Source organism: Fulmarus glacialis, unplaced genomic scaffold (assembly GCF_000690835.1).
Source record: "Fulmarus glacialis isolate BGI_N327 unplaced genomic scaffold, ASM69083v1 scaffold44310, whole genome shotgun sequence".
In the NCBI taxonomy this organism is placed as follows: domain Eukaryota; kingdom Metazoa; phylum Chordata; class Aves; order Procellariiformes; family Procellariidae; genus Fulmarus; species Fulmarus glacialis.
In genome coordinates this window covers 4,542-24,347 of record NW_009187925.1, presented here as the reverse complement: position 1 = coordinate 24,347, position 19,806 = coordinate 4,542, and the positions used below count along the sequence as shown (strand labels likewise).

Genomic DNA, 19,806 nt, shown 5'->3' with positions numbered 1-19,806 from the left:
CGTGAGGGAGCGTGGATGGGGCTTCCTCCATGTTTGTTTCCTTCCTCAGGGGGAGAACTGCAGCCCGAGGCGCAGAGCGGAGCGTGAGCTTCCAGCTGGTGGTGGAGGAGCTGGAGGTTTGATGGTAGTAGTGGCTTAAGGACCCCACGCCTGCACCGAAACAATTAAAAAGAGAAGGAGGCTTGAATCGATGGTACTGCGGGCCTCTCTCTGTTTCCTATGGCCAACGCGCCCAGCGCGGGGCTGGCAGCTGCGGACCCGCGGGTACTGGCCTTAGCTGCTCAGGTCACTGAGAGCAAAGAACAGGACATCCCCCTGCTACTTCTGAAGCTAAAGGGTAATTAATACCGTTTCTAAAATAAAAGGTTGAGGTAGTGAAGTATGGACAGTCCTTCTTCCTTCTGCCTCCTTAAATACAGAACGTTTTTCTGAATATTTCTGGCAGGGCTGGAAACTGTAAGGTTGATAATACGGCTTTTCCTGAGAGGGGTATTGAGTGGCACTTAGATTGGCAACAATAAGGAGGAGGAGCTGGGGAGCAAATAGAGAGGAGGCCTCTTCTCCCTCTCGGCTGTCACCATGTTTGTAAGGCTCCTGCTGATGTGGGCAAGGATCGTGCACTTGGTCAAATAATTTCTCCCAGTGCTTTTGGGTAGAGAGCCAGAGTGGTCATCAGTATCCAATTTTTAAGTCTTGACGCAGAAATGCAATCACAAGCTGCTGTGTGACTCCCCGTCTTTCCTTTTGCCACATAGCCACTGCTCATAGAAACGGTAGAAACAAGTTAGGTCCTGTTCTAAATTGGGATGTAATTATAAGGAAGCTATATGTTTCGCAGTGGTTGTGGTTTTATCCGGCCTAGGAAATTCGTACAAATGGGCTATATCCCAGGTAGTGTGTGTTTTACTACTAAGTGTCTAATGAGAAAATGGAAACCTAAGTTTAGCTATCCTTCCCAATTGTCATATAATCTAACAAGTAGGAGTGAAAAATGCTGACAAAATATTTTATGCTGTTGTTAGCACTTTTAGAATTACCTTAATCCTGGCTCTGTGTATACTCCTGTTATGTTTTGGAAAAAGAAAAAAAAAAACCTCTTGCATATCAGAATCTTATGCTCCTCTTTGTCTCTCTCCTGCTTTCTTCCCACAGGAATTTTAAATAGTGCTTCCTTGGGATGTGAAGAATCAAAAAAAATTAAGCGAGATATATACGATTATGATCTTACTCAGTACTGCATGCTGGTCCTTAGACAAGACCACTCTCGACTGCGTGGAGGCTGGGCTACTGCTGCCCAGCTAGCAGAGATACTAAGGTAAAAAAAATTGCTAAGTTTTCTTCTTGCTTTCTTTCTGGCCTTTCATCTTGCTCTTTTTCTTTTCAAGCTGTAATACGTTGGCTCCCATCCAGAACAAGCCTTGTTGTTCAGGAAAGGCCAGGGTTAAAGTGCAGGGAGCAGTCAAGAGCAGAGGGGTCAGGCATAGTCTAATTGGTCCTGTTTAATTCATTCGCATTGTGTTTCATTGAGCTGGGTAAACTGTTTGGTGGGAACAGTTTTTGTGTTGGCTTTACCTTTTTTTGTGAACAGTACTCATCAGTGTCACAGTTCTTACCCAGTAATTGCTAATTTTGAATTGCAGTTATTTTAAAAAGTTTGTTTACTTAGATTTCATCTTGCAAAAATCTTCAGCCTGATTGACTCAGCTTGGCTTGACTCTATTTAAATATCTATTTAATATACCTATTTTAAATATCTATTTGTATTTTAAACATAATAGAGGACACAGTTCTTACAGTCTAGATAGCTTGATGTAGTGATACTGTGAGAATGGCATAATTAAGTTTAATTCATAGCTAGTAAATAAGACAACTTTAAACTCAAGTCCCCAGTGATCCAATCTCAATCTTCGATGTCAGGAAAAATAATAAGTTTTAAATTTTCCTCAAGTTGTACTTGATTTTGGCTTAACTAGGGAGCAGAATTCTAAGGCATGAAGTAATTAGGCAGTCATCTCTTATTTATGCCATATCTGCAGTATGAATTTTTAATGCCAGGAATTTCACTAGGAGATGCAAGATTTATCACCAGAGTTGTGTGATACTTAAATCATCCCCTATAAGCTATTTCAGTTTGTGGAGAAAACTGAAATTTATTTTAGCTATAAAAATGTCCTTTTGTAACTAGATGAATCTCAGCTTCATGCCTGGAATTTACTTTCCAAGGGCTTTGGTAAGCAAAGCTTTACATGTGTGCATTCACAAAAAGCTAACAAAGCCTAGATAAGATGTCGGAAAGCAAAGTTCATAAAAAGTTAGGAAGACACTTCTGTTGCACTAGTATCAGTGCGGAGTACGGAATTGAAAAACTTCCCAGTTGTAAAACGTGCAGTTTCTTGTAAAAAGTCTTCCAGAAATGACCAACGTGTTTGCAGTGAGTAAAATAAGAAAACTGAGATCTGAAGAACTGATTTCTAGCCCACATGCGTTCCTCAGTTAGAGGAAATTTGTAGACAGACTCGCTGAAGATTTTGTGGTAAGTAATATTTTTTTATACATATTTTCGTTGCCTGATCTGCACCCCCTTCATCAGGTTTCCTTTATCAGGTTTTTGTCTACCTTTCTGTTTTGCCTTTTTTTTTCTTCGTGACCGTCAGGGCCCTTCCCTAGCACGTGGAACGAGCCTGAATAGATCCTATGAAGCTAAAGGAGAAGGAGCCTTGGATATGTTTTAAACTGAGACATGCTACAATAAGTAGTAATATACTTGCTGTCCCTAGCCTGCCAGTGATTCCTCTTCCTTTTGAGGCAGCTACCTTGGACCCAGTCACAGCAGTTAACTGTTGTTCAGTGTTGAATTGTGCCATGCCAGTGAAGCATTTCTTCTCTGATGACGTGACATTCATTCAAAGCTGTTCAAACAGGCCCTCGACTATTCACGTTGATTTTCTTTTTCTTTTTTTTTTTTTCCATTTCAGTCATTGTTGTGTAGGACTAGAGGTGAAGGAAGATCCTGAGGAATTTTGCAAGAAATTTCTTCCTTCAGCTGTAGACAACCTGCTGTTTTTGGGAAGACGCTTGCAAGCACGATTTATCCGAGCAATCAAGGTATTTAAATTTCATAGTTAAAAGAGCAGAGAACCTCTATAAACTTTCCAAGGTTACGTATTGTATAAGTAGGATATTATTCTAGGGACACTGTATTATGAAAATTTATTTTCCAGAAATTACAGTAGTTTTTCTTATGCCTTGGAGCTTTGAAACTGAAATCTGTCATTGTGGAGCATTTGGTCCGGTACGTGTGCAAAGCTAGTTTGTTACAGTAGGTTTGTTTACAGAGCTTGGCTACTACTTTTCGCAAGTTTTAGAGGCAGGAGGAAGGAATGCAATTATAAGTAGGATAGAAGAATTAGAGCAGTATGATAGAAAAAAATACCTTACAAAAGGCAGCATCCCAGTCACAGTAGTGTCTTTTTAACTTTGCATATAATTAATTCAGTCTTTGTAACGGCTCTGTTCCCACTGCTTTATTCAGCTTTACAAAAGGAAGTCTTAAGACTTTAAACCAGATTTCTTGAAGTTTGTTTTGCCGTACAATTTCTGCCACGAAATTGTCAAAAATTCCCAAAATGCTCCCTGCATATGAACCTGCACGTTGGGAACCCCGAAGGCAGACTTTGTAGAATTTGTAGATTTGAACACTTTCTCACATTTCTCTCCCTCTTTACAGAGGAGAAAGGTTTTGCCCAGTGAGGTTCCCTCATGCTTTTGAAGCATTCTGAGTTCCAGAATCAGAAGGAAAAAACCCAACAAACGAAACCCATGAATAATTTAAATAGCCAACCTCATGGATTCTGATAGTTTCTTTTAATATCCCGTTTCCCCTTAGTATTTAATTTCTTGGCTCACTGGCTTCTTGCACTTAGTCAACGTTTTCTTGCGGAGTATTGTGCTGGACACCACAAACACAGTCAAAGTATCCATAGAGTAGCGTGTTTTCTGTTAATTCACTACTTTAGAAGTGAACTACTTTAGTACTTAAGAAGAAAGCTTCCTGAATGACATCCCAGGAGACTCAAGTCTTATCCACAATATGTAATTTCCCCCACACTTTCTTATTATGTCTCAGCCTACATGCTACTTGAGTCATGCTTGTGGGCAAAGATTTCTTTTGAATGCAAATGCAGTCTACATTATAATTAGTACTTTGGCTTTTAAACCTTGTGGTCTCAGAGGTGACTGGGCACCCAGACTTGGTGCTTGCTCAGTGGAACTTTGGAAATCCCACTCTACCAGTGGAGATTAGTAGTTTATTCTGCCCTCATTTGCTTTTTGCACAAGTCTTTGAAGTCAAAGGAAGCACTGAAATAACTTTCAGAAACTGACGTATTGCCAAAACACAGAACAGATAATATTACAGCTTAACTTATTACTGTGATTTTGTATCTCTCATTGTCAGTAAGAACCAAATACAAAGTTAAACCATGACTGACGGCTGGGAGTTACAGCAGAGATCTAGGAATAAGACTTTCCAGATTTTCATTTGTGGAGGCTCAATTAATGTCAGAAATAATCAGGCCAAGTGTTTATAACAACATTCGTCAGCAATGTAGTACTGTCAAAAGCCCCTTTTCTGTCCACACACCAAGATTTTAGATTTCCAGTGGCCTGTGGCTCACACCTCGAATACAGAGTCTAGACTCTGTGTGTGTATGTGTGTTCACATATTAAAACCTGGATTCTTCCTCGTCAGTTTTTCCAGTCCAGTGTTGTCACAGGCAAGCACATAACATAGTGTGTTCCGCAAACGGATCAGACTTCAGCTTAACAGCGGTTCGGTGTTTGCTCCCAGACCTCCAACTAGGAGGTGCTTCTGAAGCCTTGCCATGCTAGTTTTTAGGAACCTTTTCGATTTTAACTGTGTCCTTGGCCACTTTGTACCCTTTTTTCCCCTGTGCTCTAATCTTAAATAATATATTTCCCATTTTGTGGATTAAATCTATGATGCATTTGTACTGAGCTATTATTTGTCTTCTTAGCCCTCCCATGCTATCAAATATTTTTTAAGGAGTAAACAAGACTTCTCTCTCCCTGTTATGATGTTTTCAGGAATGGATGCTTTTTTTAGTGTTATTGATCTCTGGCCTTGAAGGACTCGCAAGTTATTTTTTTGACTGGTTCCTACAGTTTCAGCAACCTCATTTGGGAATTTGATGGAGTCTTGGTCTCCAAATCCCTGAAGCATACAAACCTTCCCACTACATCAAGCTGAAGTCCTCAGTGAAGATACATACATATGCTTTTACCTACTTCTCTTTTGTTTAGGATGAAGAAAAACAAGATTTTTTACGCTGGTTCCAAACAGTAACTGATGCCATCTGCTGGCTGTTCGGTGGGCATATTCAACTAGCAGCATGCGGTAAGGGAAAAGTAAACCCATAAAACACCTGAAAATTTATTTATGGCAACTACAGGTATCAAGAATCACTCTTCAGCTAACTTCCACCTAGTTTTCTAAATTAGAGTAGAAGTTAAATCAATCTCTTAAAGTAGCCCACTCAACAGAAACAGTGATATCTAAAATGGAAAAGATCCACTAAAGAGAAATACTAAAGAGTTCCCCTTCTAGTCTTTCAGAGACAAACATTAAAAGTGTTTTCCTGTAATTTCCCTTTGTAATTCTATACGTTAAAAAAATCAGATTTTTTTTCTGATGAGATACAGTTGATCTTTTTGCCTGTGTGTGATTGAGTCCAGAGAAGGGCCACCAACATGACCAGAGGGCTGGAGCACCTCTCCTATGACAACAGGCTGAGAGAGCTGGGGTTGTTTGGCCTGGAGAAGAGAAGGCTCCGGGGACACCTTATAGCAGCCTTCCAGTACTTAAAGGGGGTCTACAGGAAAGCTGGGGAGGGACTTTTTACAAGGGCATGTAGTGATAGGACAAAGGGTAATGGCTTTAAACTAAAAGAGGGTAGATTTAGATTAAATATAAGGAAGAAATTTTTCGCTATGAGAGTGGTGAGGCACTGCAACAGGTTGCCCAGAGAAGTTGTGAATGCCGCATCCCTGGAAGTATTCAAGGCCAGGTTGGATGGGGCCTTGAGCAACCTGCTCTAGTGGAAGGTGTCCCTGCTCATGGCAGGGGGGTTGGAACTGGATGATCTTTAAGGTCCTTTCCAACCCAAACCATTCTATGATTCTATGATATGATTCTATAACGTATGCAGAAATTTGACCAGAGTACATTGCTGGCCCTGAAAAGTGGATAGACTTGAAAACAGATTTCTGAAGTTGTTGCCATGCCAGGAAATTTTACAAATACCTAACAAACATCACTATACACTTCTGACCAAAATAAGCTTTCAATTAACCAATGTTAATCACACTGATTTTAAAAAGCAGAATTTGGTTTTTTTTCTAATATAGAACAAAAACCCAAGGATCATAAGATGTGTAACTAAAAACACAGACGGCCAGAAAAATTACCGAATATGTAGACAGTGATACACTGGAATAAAAAAAGAGGGTGCTTTAACGACATCAGTGGGTTTGCATTAAATAAACCTGTAACAAACTGTCAAGGTTGAAGTCCTTATCTTTTCCGGATATTGTTGCACCAGTGATAATTCCACTGTTGTAATAAGAAACTGGTACTAGTGTAACATAAAAGGTTTTAAAGCTTTTGTTCCATTGCAACACCAGTGCCTGAGGGATATCTAAAGGTAGAAAAGCAGGGTTCAACATGTTTTTTTGGATGTTGAAGTAGTTTACTTATTCCAGTAAGTTTCAGTGTAAAAATTGTAAAAGAGGGAGTTTGTTCCAGAAGCAGTATCTGGTTTTACTTGCTATGGCTTATGTTCCATAGTGAAGTTTATTTGTTTTGTAGTATTTTCAAGTCTGGTTCTGATTGTGTGATTTCTTGTTTGCTTGTTTTTGTTTTTTTGCAGTACTGCAAAACGATCACTTCCTGCAGTTGTTAATAACAGATGATGTTGAAACAGCAATTATAATGATGTCTGTTTTACACAATATTTTGAGGGTCAATAGGTTAGTTGTTTTTATATCGTTGTTTTTCTGAATTTTAAATTTAAAACTCGTTCATTACTGCTTGTTAAAATAGAACTTTTTCATATCCAAGAATTTTCCCTAGTCTTTGTTATAGAAGTAGAAAAAATAGCTATTTTCTTTATCTTGTTGTTAAATTGAGGGAATGGGAATCAGTTGATTGAAACAGTAGTACTGCTTGGATCAGATTGCTGGTCCAGCTAGCTGAGTATGTTGGCCTCCTGAATGCCTGATGTATCTAAAAATAAACCACTGTTAAAAAGCTCCTAGTTTGTAATTAACACTTCAATTCTGTTCCCCCCTGCCTTTTTTTTTCTTTTCTTTTTAAAGTTCTGTCTTGCTTCAGGTTGACGAAGAGACCCTTCACTCTGTTTTGGATGAACTTGTTTATAAGCTTTCATCTACCACCAATCCTGTTATAGGAAATGCTGCTACAAAATTGCTATTGTTGGTGGCAAAATTTTGCAAGCAGCTTGTGAAGTTACTCACAGCTCGCTACAAAGGTTTGTAAATATGCATGGGACCTATCATTCGGCCTCCTCTTACATTCACTGTAGAAATACAAAGATGGAGGTTTCCCATCTCGGTTCAACAACTATCCAAACTGCAGTGCTGTGTTGGTTTTTTTTTCTTTCTCTTCTGTTCATTTTCAGTGTAGTTTAAGGTGCCGTGCCTCTTTCTGTTTCCTGTATTTATTTTCTTCTATGTATTGAGGACTCTGCATGTGGCAACTTGTCTCTTAAAGCTGCTGTTTGTTGCTTGCAACCTGATGGGCTTTACTTCTTTCTATGTGACGTTCTGCATCTTTTTTCCTGGGCAGGTTGGATATTGAGAGATCCTAGTAGTAGGGTGCCTGTACTGCCACAGTAAGAGCCATGTCTCAGACACAGATCCAGCGTGCTAAGGCTTACTAATCCAGAAGCATGAAAGTTTTACTTAAAGCCAACTTCTGACCCTGGCTGTTACAGGTCTGCTTATCTGATAGGTGCTGTTCTGTTACTGAGGAGCTGACTGTCTTTTGATATCCAGGTGATTGGAATGAACTTTTTCCAAGAAATCATGAAATGAGTTTATCATTTTGTCTTGATGCCTTTAGATGAGGAGGCTGAGTATGCATATAATTTGCTCTGTGTTATTCATTATTTAATGAGGTGTCCCATTTAATGTTTATGTCCCTAGCAGGGAGCTCCAGGAAACCCCTTTGTCCTCTGTCATGCCCATGGAGACTAAGAAAGAGGCTTTGATGTTTGCCAGGTCTTTTATATTCTGGATGTTATTGATGGTCAAAACTACCTGTGAGCAGCCTCAGTCCTTTGGGGACAAGGACAGTAAGAAGTGGGTATGCTAGACAAAAAGGTCCAATTCCCTTTTTTTACGCTTGTGCTGACTACTTATTAGGCAGTACCAGGCAGATAAATTTCTGGATCAGATGGGCAGCTTTGCCACACTTCTGCCTACAGAATTGAGAGAGGAGGGCTTCCTTTTGGTATAAAATTAAGTATAACATGCCTAAGGCTGATACCGCATTGCGGATTCTTGGGAAGCTGCTGTGACAGTCTGATCATCCCAGCTGTAGAATGCTGGCTTGTCTGAAGAGGTGCAAGTCTCCATCAAAGGATTATGCTTTATTTTGCTCTAGAATCACAGTATGCCACAGTCATTTAGAGACTCTTCATCTCTCTTCTGTACAGGTTTCCTCTTTCCACTGAGAAAAAAAATTACCACTTTTTTCCTCTTTTTTTTTTTTTTAAGTTAGAGTCCTTATGTTAGTTTTTACTCAGGCTTTGGAATCCTTTAGGTAGTTTGAGGAACAGCAGCAACAAAGAAAGCATTACAGCATTTCCACCATCTGGCCATCTCATTGAAGTAACTTGGCTTCACAGTGGCTCAGAGCCATTGCTGGTATGAGGTACTTCAGTGTAAGCTTTCTGTCAGTAAAGGCAGCCTGCCAGAGGTGAGGACATTACCTGAACATCTCCAAGACTAGCACAGTCTTTACATCAGGTTTCCAGGAGGACCTGGTCTTTTTGTCTGCATGGGTTGACACATCTGAGAGGTACACTTGAGGTACTCCCTGTCAGTAGCTGAAAGGTGCATATGGCTGTGTAGTCTGTACAGAAACTGTCAAACGCTTGTGTCAGACCCACAGGAATCCTGTAAGGGAACTGTCTTGTGGAGCCAGGCTACGTGCTTTTGCAGAGCTCAGGCAGCCTTAGGGCACCCACTGACTCCATTTGCAGTCTCACCTGTCTCTCTCCTGAAGTGTTTAATCATCATCATCTTTCTAAAATGGTGCATGTGTGATAGAGCAGAGGTGCCATTTCTGTTTGCATGAAGGACTTTGTGCTCCCTATCCAGATGCTGTTAGTCTATGTGAGTGTTGGAGTTGCCCAGTGTGTGAATATGCGTATAGACAATGATTTGACAATGGAAAAGTTACTTGAGTCTGCAATTCTTCGGGAGGCTATCCAAACACGTGTCTACTTCCTACCCTCCTTCCTTTTCCCTCCAACTCCCTGCACGACTCTCAAGCTCTGGGATTTGTCTGATACAAAGCTAAAAAGCATGTGTTACTGTCTACTTGTGTCCGTGCGCAGCACAGGGAGTGTGTTTACGTGTTGAATTTTATTACGAAAAATATGAAAGCAGTGCTAATAAAACCTAGCACTTGCGTGGTGCTTTACATCCTTTTAGTACCTTACAATGGCTTACTGATAAGACACTGAAAGTACATTGATAATTTAACTGCCAGTTATGTAGACACAATAGATAGTGACTTGGATGTAGAAAATTACAATCACTATATAATACTTCTCTGTGATGGTTGGAGCACCAGATATTCATTGATAATATTCTACATTGAAACTCAAAGTTGACTGATGGTGTTCAGCTCTAGTGTTCCTTTGCACATAGAATCAGATTTGATTTTTTGACTTGAAAATTGTTAGTTTGAAATCCTGAAAAGAAAAATTCACCTTAGTGGTATCACATGCTTGTTCTCTCTCTCTTAGGATTGAAAGGGCTTTTAAGTAAACAGTGGACTGGCAAAGGATTTGACAGGGATCTTGGTCAACTCTTGGACCTGCTGTACTTGGAACAATCCAATGGAAAAAAAGAAATGCAGGTGAAGTTTAATAAGACTTTTATATGTGAAATCCTAGTTACATGTGATTTATATATGTTTAGAATGGATTTACTCTATCACTTTGGTGACGCTTTTCAAAATCTGTGTTATTTTTTCACTATATTAATGGATTTTTAAATTTCCTATTTATTAATTTTTTTTTCCCTCCATCATTTTTGAAGACATCAAGAAATTCTCCAGTGATTAATGTATGGGACTGTGACTCAAGAGATTGACTTTCTGTTGCAGATTCACCATAGATTTCTATACAACCGCAGGGGAAAAAAAAAAATTAAGTTTTTCTAACTACAAAGAAAAATAACTGTATCTGCTTTTCTCACATCAGTCTTAAAAAATTAGATCTCTGAATTCTAGGCTGCTTTCACATAGAATTAAGTCATATAGCAAAAATGTTCAGTAAGAACACCTTCTGGGCTGTGTTCCCAATAAAAGAGACAATGTGTGTTTTATGAACTTCCTACCAAAATTTTACATGCAGGTTTCTCAGAGACAATACTTTAAAGGAAATCAGAGTTATGACCTGCTTTCATCTTCAACAGAGCAGGGTGTTTTATGTAATTTGTTTTTTTTTTTTTTTAAATTCCGTTTAAGAACAGGTTTGGTTTTTTTTTTTCATTTTTGTTGCATTTCAGTGACTTCTGATCATACTGCAAATGTAACATTTTTCCTGCTGCTAATTCTCCAAACTTGTCTTTCTGTCCTCTCTAGTGTAGGTATTTTGATTGAATCACCATTTGAAATATCAAGTGCTTTAGGTGTTTTAAATACAAATTTCTAACACTGATTAATGCAGCTAATATATATTTTACATTTGTTCTGTAGATTCATTTGTTTACCACAGAGAGCATCGATCCAGATGATCAGATTAGCTGCCTTGGAGCAAGTACAGGTGTCATGATAATAACCATCTTATAGGACCTTAAATTCCCCAAGCTGTTAAAAATACTGAATTTTGATGCATCTGAAAACTGATGGGTTTTGGTCAAATGTTGAGGTTGTTCCAAATATGCAAGCAGTAATAAAGTAATAAACTAGTTTTATATGCAGGGAAAATATTCTACCAACCGCTTTATTAATTTCAGAGGCAGCATCAAGCAGCTTGTATAATCCAGGCTATGTGGAGGGGATTTCAGACAAGGAAAAGGCTGAAAAAACTACCCCAAGCAGTGACCACTTTACAGAGGAGCTTCAGGTAAACAGTATGGCTTTGTAAAAAGCACTAAAGAGAAGAATCTAGTAAGAAGGTTTGGTTTGGTTTGGTTTGGTTTGGTTTTTCTCAGGTCACAGAGTCACAGGAAAAATTTAGGTCATCTAATCCAATCTCCTGCTTGAAGTAGGGCCAGCCTCAAAATGGGATCCGGCTGTTCAGGGCTGTATCCAGTTCTGGAGGTCTCCAAGGGTGGAGATCCCACCATCTTGTTTGGTCCCTGTCCTGGTGCTGCATGACTTGCCTTGTGAAGAATTCTTCCATTACAGTCAGTGGGAATTTCCTTGTTGCAGCTCTTTACCACTGCCTCTTGTCCTTTTTCTGTGCATCTCTAAGAGTCTGGCTCTGTCTTCCCTTCCTTTAGGTAGTGGAAGACAGAAATTAGATCTCCCTTCCTTCAGCCGAAACAAACCCATCTCTTCACCTGTCTTTGTATATCGTACATTCCATAGCCCTAATTGTTCCCGTCTGAACAGTCTCTATCCCTTCAGTTTGTCAATATCTGTCTTCTACTGGGGGGCCCAAGTAGAGTGGGGCCAGTATTGCAGGTGTGTCTTCACAAGTGCCGAGTAAAGCGAAATAATAATCTTCCCTGACCTGCTGCCTCTGCTTTTGCTAGTGCAGCCCACAACGCAACTAGCCTTTGTTACTGCAAGGGCACACTACTGGCTCATGTTCAACTTGTCACCCACCAGGAACCCCAGGTCCTTTTTATTGGAGCTGCTGTCCAGGTAGTCAGTGCCCAACCTGTCCTGGTTTATGAGGTTATTTTGTACCAGGTGTAGAAATTCCCATTTGAACTTCATGTGTTTTCTGTTGACCCATGTTCTGTGTTTGTGGAGGTTCCTCTGAGTGTCAGCCCTGCCCTGCATGGGAGACTGTGATGACAACCTTGATGAAGTCAAGGAAAATGATATCCACTGCTCTCCCCTCATCCACAGAGCCAGTCATCTCATCACAGAAGGCAATCAGGCTGGTCAAACATGATTTGCCTGTGATAAATCTATGCTGGCTATTTCCATTTGCTTCCTGTCCTTCCTGGAAATAGCTTCCCTGAGGATTTGTTCCCATGTCCCAGGGGTAAGTTTGGGCTGACCAAGAGTTCCTTCATCTTGAAGATGCCTTTTTCCAGTCAGGTGTTAATTCTGAAACATAAAGGTAACGTAATGCCAATATGAGCTGTTTCACTACTGATTCTTTTCGCAGAAATATCCAAACAATGTGCTTTTCCAGCAGTACCAAACTGCCACTTCTGGTGCCAAAAGCTCCAACTGTCCCTTTCCCAGCTGCCAAACTTCTCCATGAAAAAACTGACTTCTATGATGCTTTTATATGTTTTCAGTGTAAAAATTTATGGCGTATGGAATACTAAAAGTGTGGCACACTGTAGCATGGGATTGCACTAAATAGCACTAGAAGATGATGTACTGGTGGTAGAACAGTTAACTGGTTCACAGTTAACTTGACACAAAATTCCGCCGTAAATTGTACGTGGAGCTGTCCTGGAGTTTCCAATCTGCCATGCCAGAGTGCTACAGAAACCAAGGACCACAGTGCTTGCTCAGTATAATGCTTGCAAGACCTTGTTCTTCATTAATATTTGAAATCTTTGACTCTCAGAAGTGGAGTCACGTCAATGACCTAGAAATAGTATCCTCTGACTTGGAGCACCACAGAAGAATGAAGCTATGTAAATAATGCATGTCTTCCTTGAAGTAGGATTTCAGCAGTAATGTTAGCATATGTTAGGCTAACTCTTTTGAGAAATTTAGTATGTGTTTAACATAGGTTTAATAGGTTTTTAATAGGATCTAAATCAAGTTTAGACTCCGCAGCAGGTTTTTTCAACCTTTTTTTGCACATGTTGAGCGCTACCATGTCAAAACTAGATCTTAGAAATCCGTTAGTCAAATCACATTGCATTATGATCAAGGTGTTAGAAAGTAGTTACAATTTGTCATCTAGACTGGCATTAAGAAGATGTTGGACTATCTAGGGTGTAATCTTTAAATTCTGGAAGATTTGCAGGGGGAAGCAGTGTGTCTATTGAGAGCCAACTTGGCTGAAACACCAAGAATGACATCCTTGTCACTCCTTTTACTCCACCATACACTTTCAGCCAGTATTTCTGCCTTCATCAGGCACCTTGCAATGCTGCAAGCCAAAATCATAGCCCAGAAAACTTGCACGATGGGCTAAGACATAACATGGTAAAGCAGAAGGGAAAGGGTGGCAAGGCTATCAGCAATCAACAAGCTACTTGACTTTCTTGTGTCGTATTTTCAGTACTGTAAGTGTTAGTGCGTGCCTTGTAGGTAGTTCTTGAGTCATTTAAATGAACTTTTGAATATGTTTGTTTAATATTGAGAGGAATTGAAATGTATTAATATTCTTACAGTTGTGTGTTCATGGCTCAGTCAGTCCTAATGTATTGAGTACAATATAGTAACTGTACAGCTCCAGTGTTCGGTTTTTTTCGTGTAGGTCAAAGCTACAGTTAGTGTTATGCTGAAAAATAGCATTTGGAATACTGTAAGCATTTTAGAAAAATTTTCAATAGGACTTTTGAATTTTTAATGGTCAAGGTTTGGTTATGTTCACAGATTTATTTTAGAACAAGTGTGGTTAAATACTGCTGAGGTTGAAACTCCAGACTTGGCTCACCTGCAGCTGCAGTGGAAGATCTTAAACTCTGCAAGTTATAAACTTCTGAAACTCTGTGGTTTCAGAAATGTCTCCTCGGTGAATATTAAAGCCTGTAATCTCTCCTTGAAGTTAGTTCACTGTTACATAGCTAATTGTAGAACTGTTAAAATGGCAATGATTTGTATTAATCATGTGTCAAAAATCAAACCATTATATATATATATAAAAATAGATGATCAGAGGGAGGCTGATCTGTGCCATGAACTGCTGAAGGAAGCTTAGATCTTACTCTGTGTGTATTTTGCTTCTGTTCAGAAACATTTCCCTGTCACAGCGTGGTCTTGTGCAAACAAATATGTCTTATCATTAGGAGGAACAGAGAATGAAGAAGAACATGTGTTTTGCAGACTACATGGGAAAGAATCAGTATCAAAGAAACATTGAAATACCTGACAGGCACTATTGGTAGTTTCACAGACGCACATCTGAGAAGTTCATGAAACATTCTTGTAGTTTTCCACCTAGTGGAGCTGATAAAAATTTCTAGGGAAAAATTATTGAAAGTTTTATCACGAAAATGTTATCAAAAGTCCTGTTTGATCCTGTGACATTATGCCGCTTAGAAGTATAATATGTGCCTGCCTGGATTAAAAATGCGAAGATTTACAGCTCTAATTCGCAGAAATGTGTAGGCTGAAAACCTCTAGTTTCCTTGAGACCATTCTGATATAATCATGTATATAGTATCTGTCTCTGTAGGTAGATGTGTGGGCATGCTTCATGTCTGCTTTACTGTCATAAAAGGATTATGGTCTCTCAGATTGTGGTGGAGGCTGTTTTATCAGTTAGGGCCAGATCTTTAAGTCCAGAGCATCTCTAGCGTACTAGCTTCCATTCCATCTTTCCCCACCCAGTTATGGAGACTGAAGAGAAAGTATGATTGGTGGAAAAATTACAACTCAATTTATACTAGTGATGGGAAACACACAAATAACTCAATAGTACTGTGAGTCTAAAGGCATGTGACATGCAGCAATACCAAAATTGCTGGACATTAGTTCTAGTCTACGGCCTTTTTTTCCCCTTTCTGGCACCTCTTATGCCTGTGCTCTGTCCATTTGTTCTCTTTCCTAGTGCTTAAGTGCTTTTTTCATTGTTCCTGGAAAAATGCTATAGGAGAGCAGAACTCGTGGCTGTGGGCCCAGTGGGGGTACTCAGGTCCCGCAAGTGATTTTGCTGCAGCAGGAGAAGAGAAAGAGTCACATCATTAGTCACATCGTTACCTCATTGTGGGGTAAACTCGTAAAGTCTCAAGCGTTAAGCTGCTAATGAGGTCAGGTCCATTGGGACGAGAAGGGGTAGTGAAGGGAGGGGGAGTCCTAGCTCACATCTCCTCATGCTTCACTGAGACTACGTTGAAGTGGTCTCAGTAATTATTAGTATCAATTCATCAGTATATTCAGTATTAATATATTAGTCTCTATATTACTATGTTAGTGTATATATAATTGATATACAGGCTATTATTAGCTTAAACACTCCAGGGCCAGTTATAGAGTTTTCAGTTGTCTTATCTGTGAAACATCTGCCGGGGCTTTTCCAATGCCAAGCACAGCGGGGCAACATCCTAACATCAAATTACAATAACTAGTACAGATCAGGAAGAATTTGCAAGAAAATTCTTTCCTAGTGTTCTGTTAACAAAGTTGATGGAGAAAATGTATCAGTCTGTATTTCCTGGAGAAAAAAAATCCCTTCAAATTTAAGAAGTGAGCCTTAACAGCCAACATTCTGATCTACTCTTGCAGTCAATACAAAAATAATAGTATATGTTATGGAAAGCAGGTGCCATGCATGCTGATGGATGCACTGGAAAAGGTACATACTGGAGCAGATGGCTAATGTTGCTTTACCTCTTCCCCAGATAACGGAATCAAAATTGTTGTTCTAGTTCATGCTAGCTGTGAATGTCCCATGTGGAGCATTTTTCTCTTCAGGTCTGTAGGACTTTATCCTAAATAAAAATATATCCTTTGATTTGGTACCAGATTGAGTGACTGGCTCAGAATTTTTCATGGCTATAGATCGTGTGGTAATTTGTTAGCTTGCAGGTGATTTCTCATTGCTTGGTGTGGTCCTGCAGCCAACAGCTGGGATGGCAGATTATTTTGTGGATTTCCTCCCTCGATGCTTGGCCATTTAACACAAAGAGAAAGAGAGATGCTTTTAAGAAATGTACAATTAAGCTAATTGTTAATGTATTTGTGTATTGCAGAGCTAAACGGGAACAGGAGCTGCAGCATTTAAAAAAACAGAAAGAAGATGAGGCTCTAAAACTGCAAATGCAACTTCAGAGACAGAGGGCCATGAGACTCTTCCATGAACGACAGCTGGCGTTACTGGAAATAATCCATGCCAGTATGATTTATATTAAACTATATCAGAAGATTAAACTGTCTGGGTCTCCTTAAGAACAGTTTCCCCAAATATATTTCCTAATCTTGCGTGTCTGTTTGCACTGTAGTCTTACTGACTCTTCTCCTGACTCAATTATCTGACAGAGAACATGCTAATTCTACAAGGGTTCAGTAACTACTGATCAAGATCTGCTGCCTTGAAAATGGTGCAAGAGAAAGGGAGACCCAGTTTTCTTGTGTTATAAAGCTCCATTGCAGCTACAAGTCTCTGAGACGTGGCCCACAGCTAGCGGACCTTGGGTGAAGAGGGGTTTTTAACTGATAGCACCCAAGCTTTTTTTGGTACTATCTAGTTTGGGGATTAAAAATGCAAATTCTTAAGAGATCCCAATCCACAGTCTTATAACTGGATTTTTATTACATTTGTAGGTCAGGTAAATAAGTACATGGAGGAAATGGAGGGGAAATCAGCATTAACTATTCAGAGATTCTGGCGAGGGTATAGAGCAAGAAGAAATTTTCATCAACAGAGACAATCTCTTAAGGAGTATAAAGCAGCTGTTGTAATTCAGAGAGCAGTAAGTATATATACTTTGTTCTAACATTAGATAGGACTGAGTGTATTATTGCGATGCCTCAAAAAGCTGTTTATTCTCTTACTGTCAATGTAGCCATAATTTGTTAAAAAATTATTCAGAGGATGATAGTCTAGAGCCACAAGTTGCTTAGACGAGTTCAACCTTGCATAGATTACAAAGCCTGATACAGTCTTGTAACTAAAATATAAGAGCTTTGAAACCTAAGGTTGGAATTTCACCACACTACAGATGAGTCACTAACTTACTATGAGTGTTCTTACTATTTAGTATTCACGCTGACCGTTGTATGTTGTCTTTTTAGCATCACAGCTAAATTTGTGTGTTAACATATGCAGTACTGAAACATTTTTCTTTCACTGATTGATTACAAACAAAGCGAGAAGACAAACTTCCTGTCTGTGATTGTCATATTCTCATATGTTCTTTACAAAGGCTTGTAAATTCTTGGAAAAACAAAGAAGGAGGAGACCTCTCTCTCCTTGGAAAGATCCCAAAGGACTGACTGATGAGCAGAGACTAACTTTGCAGCAGAAGGTGGATGACTACATCAAATTGCATCCGGTCTGTTTCTTAGTCATTTCATAATTCGCATTAATGATGCAACATAAAATACTGTAGGTATGAAATATATTCAGCTTCATAAATTCTGATCAAGATAATCTATGTGAGGTATGCATATATTAACCCTGCTTGTTTGGGAGCAAGGTACTAGGATATTGGGGATTTTAACCATTAATCTAATAAAAAGGGTCAAAGCAAAATGTAATTGGAAAATTTATATACTTGATGATGGATAGTTTTGGAGAGAGCTGCAGAGGAAGCAAAATTATTAAGTTAACAATTAAGGACAGCATGTGCATTCCTTGTTTAGACATTATTCTGCCCCCAAAAGATTTAAAATAAGCAGCTCCTAATGATAATAAGCTGTTATTTTCCTCCAGGCTTCCCAAATGTCAGAAGAAATGAGTAAAGAATTACATACGCAGGCCCAGGAAAAGCTGGCACAGTTCCTGTTGAGGAGCAGACTGGATCAGAGAGCAGCGCAACGGAGAGAGACGTTACTGGCTCAGGTCAACACTGATGTGGAGCTGCTAATGAGTATGTGACTGCTCTGGTCATAGTTTTGATTACCATTTGGATTAAACTAATTTAGAGAGAAAATTAGAGGGAACAGTGGTAAAGCCTCATTTCGAAACTGAAATATCTTTCTTCCTTTGCCATATGCCTTATCTTGAGATTCAGGCTTTGTTAGAGATTATCCAGGTGTTGCTGTAGGTTAAGTATATACACCTGCTTTTCAAGGAGCAGCTTATTCTTCTGCTAAGAAGGGGTTCTCACACAACCTCTTCCTCTACATTTGTTCTGCTTTGTTCTGTTTTCTTGTGTTGTAAGTAAGCCGCTGGTTGAAGCGCTCTCACCTCTTCCAGATAAAGAGGGAATTCTTTGAGCTGTGAATTCCGAGTCATGTTTTCATTTTCTCTGGCCTGGCTTTATTTGAAACAGAATTCACTATTGTGCTATCTTAATTCCAGACAAGTAGCCTGGAGTGAAAGAATGAGAATAGCAAACTGCAGCCACCAGAGAGCACCCAAGCAGGACAAAATTCAGCAAGTTACAGAATTCTGTTACTTAGTCTGTCACGTGCTGTGTCACTGCAGCTCATCGCTCCCTGACCAGGCAAATCAGCCACACGCTCTTACACTGCGCTGGGTCCCCCAGGCTGGGGATACGCAGTGCTGCTGCGCCAGAGCGGTGGAAACACTACACTGATGTCACCCTGCGCCAGGAGTGCTGATCCAGCAGTAGCGACCTGGAGATCCTGTTTCTGTTAGGTTGTAGTTTCACAAGAAGTCATTTTGGTGGATGCCACCACTGCACCTGAATGAAGTAGTCCTGCTTTTCCCCCTTATTCTCCCTCCCCTATTTGTATTTATTTTTTCAGATTAGCCTTAATTTGGATTGTTTCTCCAATCAGGTTTATCATGCAGCCGTAAAACTGTAATGCCAGCACGGGGAAAGGAGTGACTTATGACAGTGGGAAGTGGGAGGGTAGTGCTCCTTCTTTTTTTGTTTGAAATACTCATAAAACCGCAGCATAAAAAAACAAAATACAGAAAACTCTTTTCTGTGTTCTTACAGATGCTCCAGGGTTAGCAGAGACCACAGAAAAAGATGTTGATGTCTTTATGAGTCGATCAATCCCTGTAGCTACCAAGGCAAGACAATCCCACAACACTATGCTGAAATACACTCGCTGGCCATGGTGGAAGAAGCTTGGAGATGAGTTTGTGGAGGATGATGTCATTCCTGATGATGCCCTAAATGCAGAACTGGGAACTCTATTTATTGGTGGAAGGAAATCCTTTTAGGTAACAGGCAGAAGGATTTCTTACTCAGCCGGACTCATACCTTGCACTATGCATTCACTTGCTTGTGTTTTTAACGAAGGAAAACACTTGAATTTTAAGACAAAGCACTGAAAAAGTCCAAAGCCTTATTTTAATGCATTTTACTTACCTTATTAAGAATCTCGTCCTGTACATCAACAGTTAGATCCTACTGATTGTGCTGTTGCAAGTAGGATTTAAATACTATAGTTATAAATGAGGATATTTTGTAATTTGTATTGCTTTAAAAATAAGCTCATAACCTTTGGCTTTTCAGTTCTTACTCACACTCGGATGCGTAAAGAATCACGCCGTTGTAAAAGCTTGGACTTTTATAGCA

The 19,806-nt window shown here is 39.6% G+C and overlaps 1 protein-coding gene across 1 annotated transcript; it reads left to right on the top strand.

Moving 5' to 3' along the window:
* Positions 1 to 219: 219 nt before the first annotated feature.
* IQCB1 (IQ motif containing B1) lies at positions 220 to 19,448 on the top strand. Its single transcript, XM_009576734.1, has 13 exons — positions 220 to 337; positions 1,153 to 1,315; positions 2,976 to 3,105; positions 5,323 to 5,416; positions 6,948 to 7,047; positions 7,396 to 7,568; positions 10,077 to 10,189; positions 11,293 to 11,402; positions 16,339 to 16,481; positions 16,910 to 17,058; positions 17,512 to 17,640; positions 18,021 to 18,177; positions 19,219 to 19,448. Exons 1-13 carry the CDS (start codon positions 220 to 222, stop codon positions 19,446 to 19,448), a joined length of 1,809 nt encoding a protein of 602 aa, XP_009575029.1.
* Positions 19,449 to 19,806: the final 358 nt, after the last annotated feature.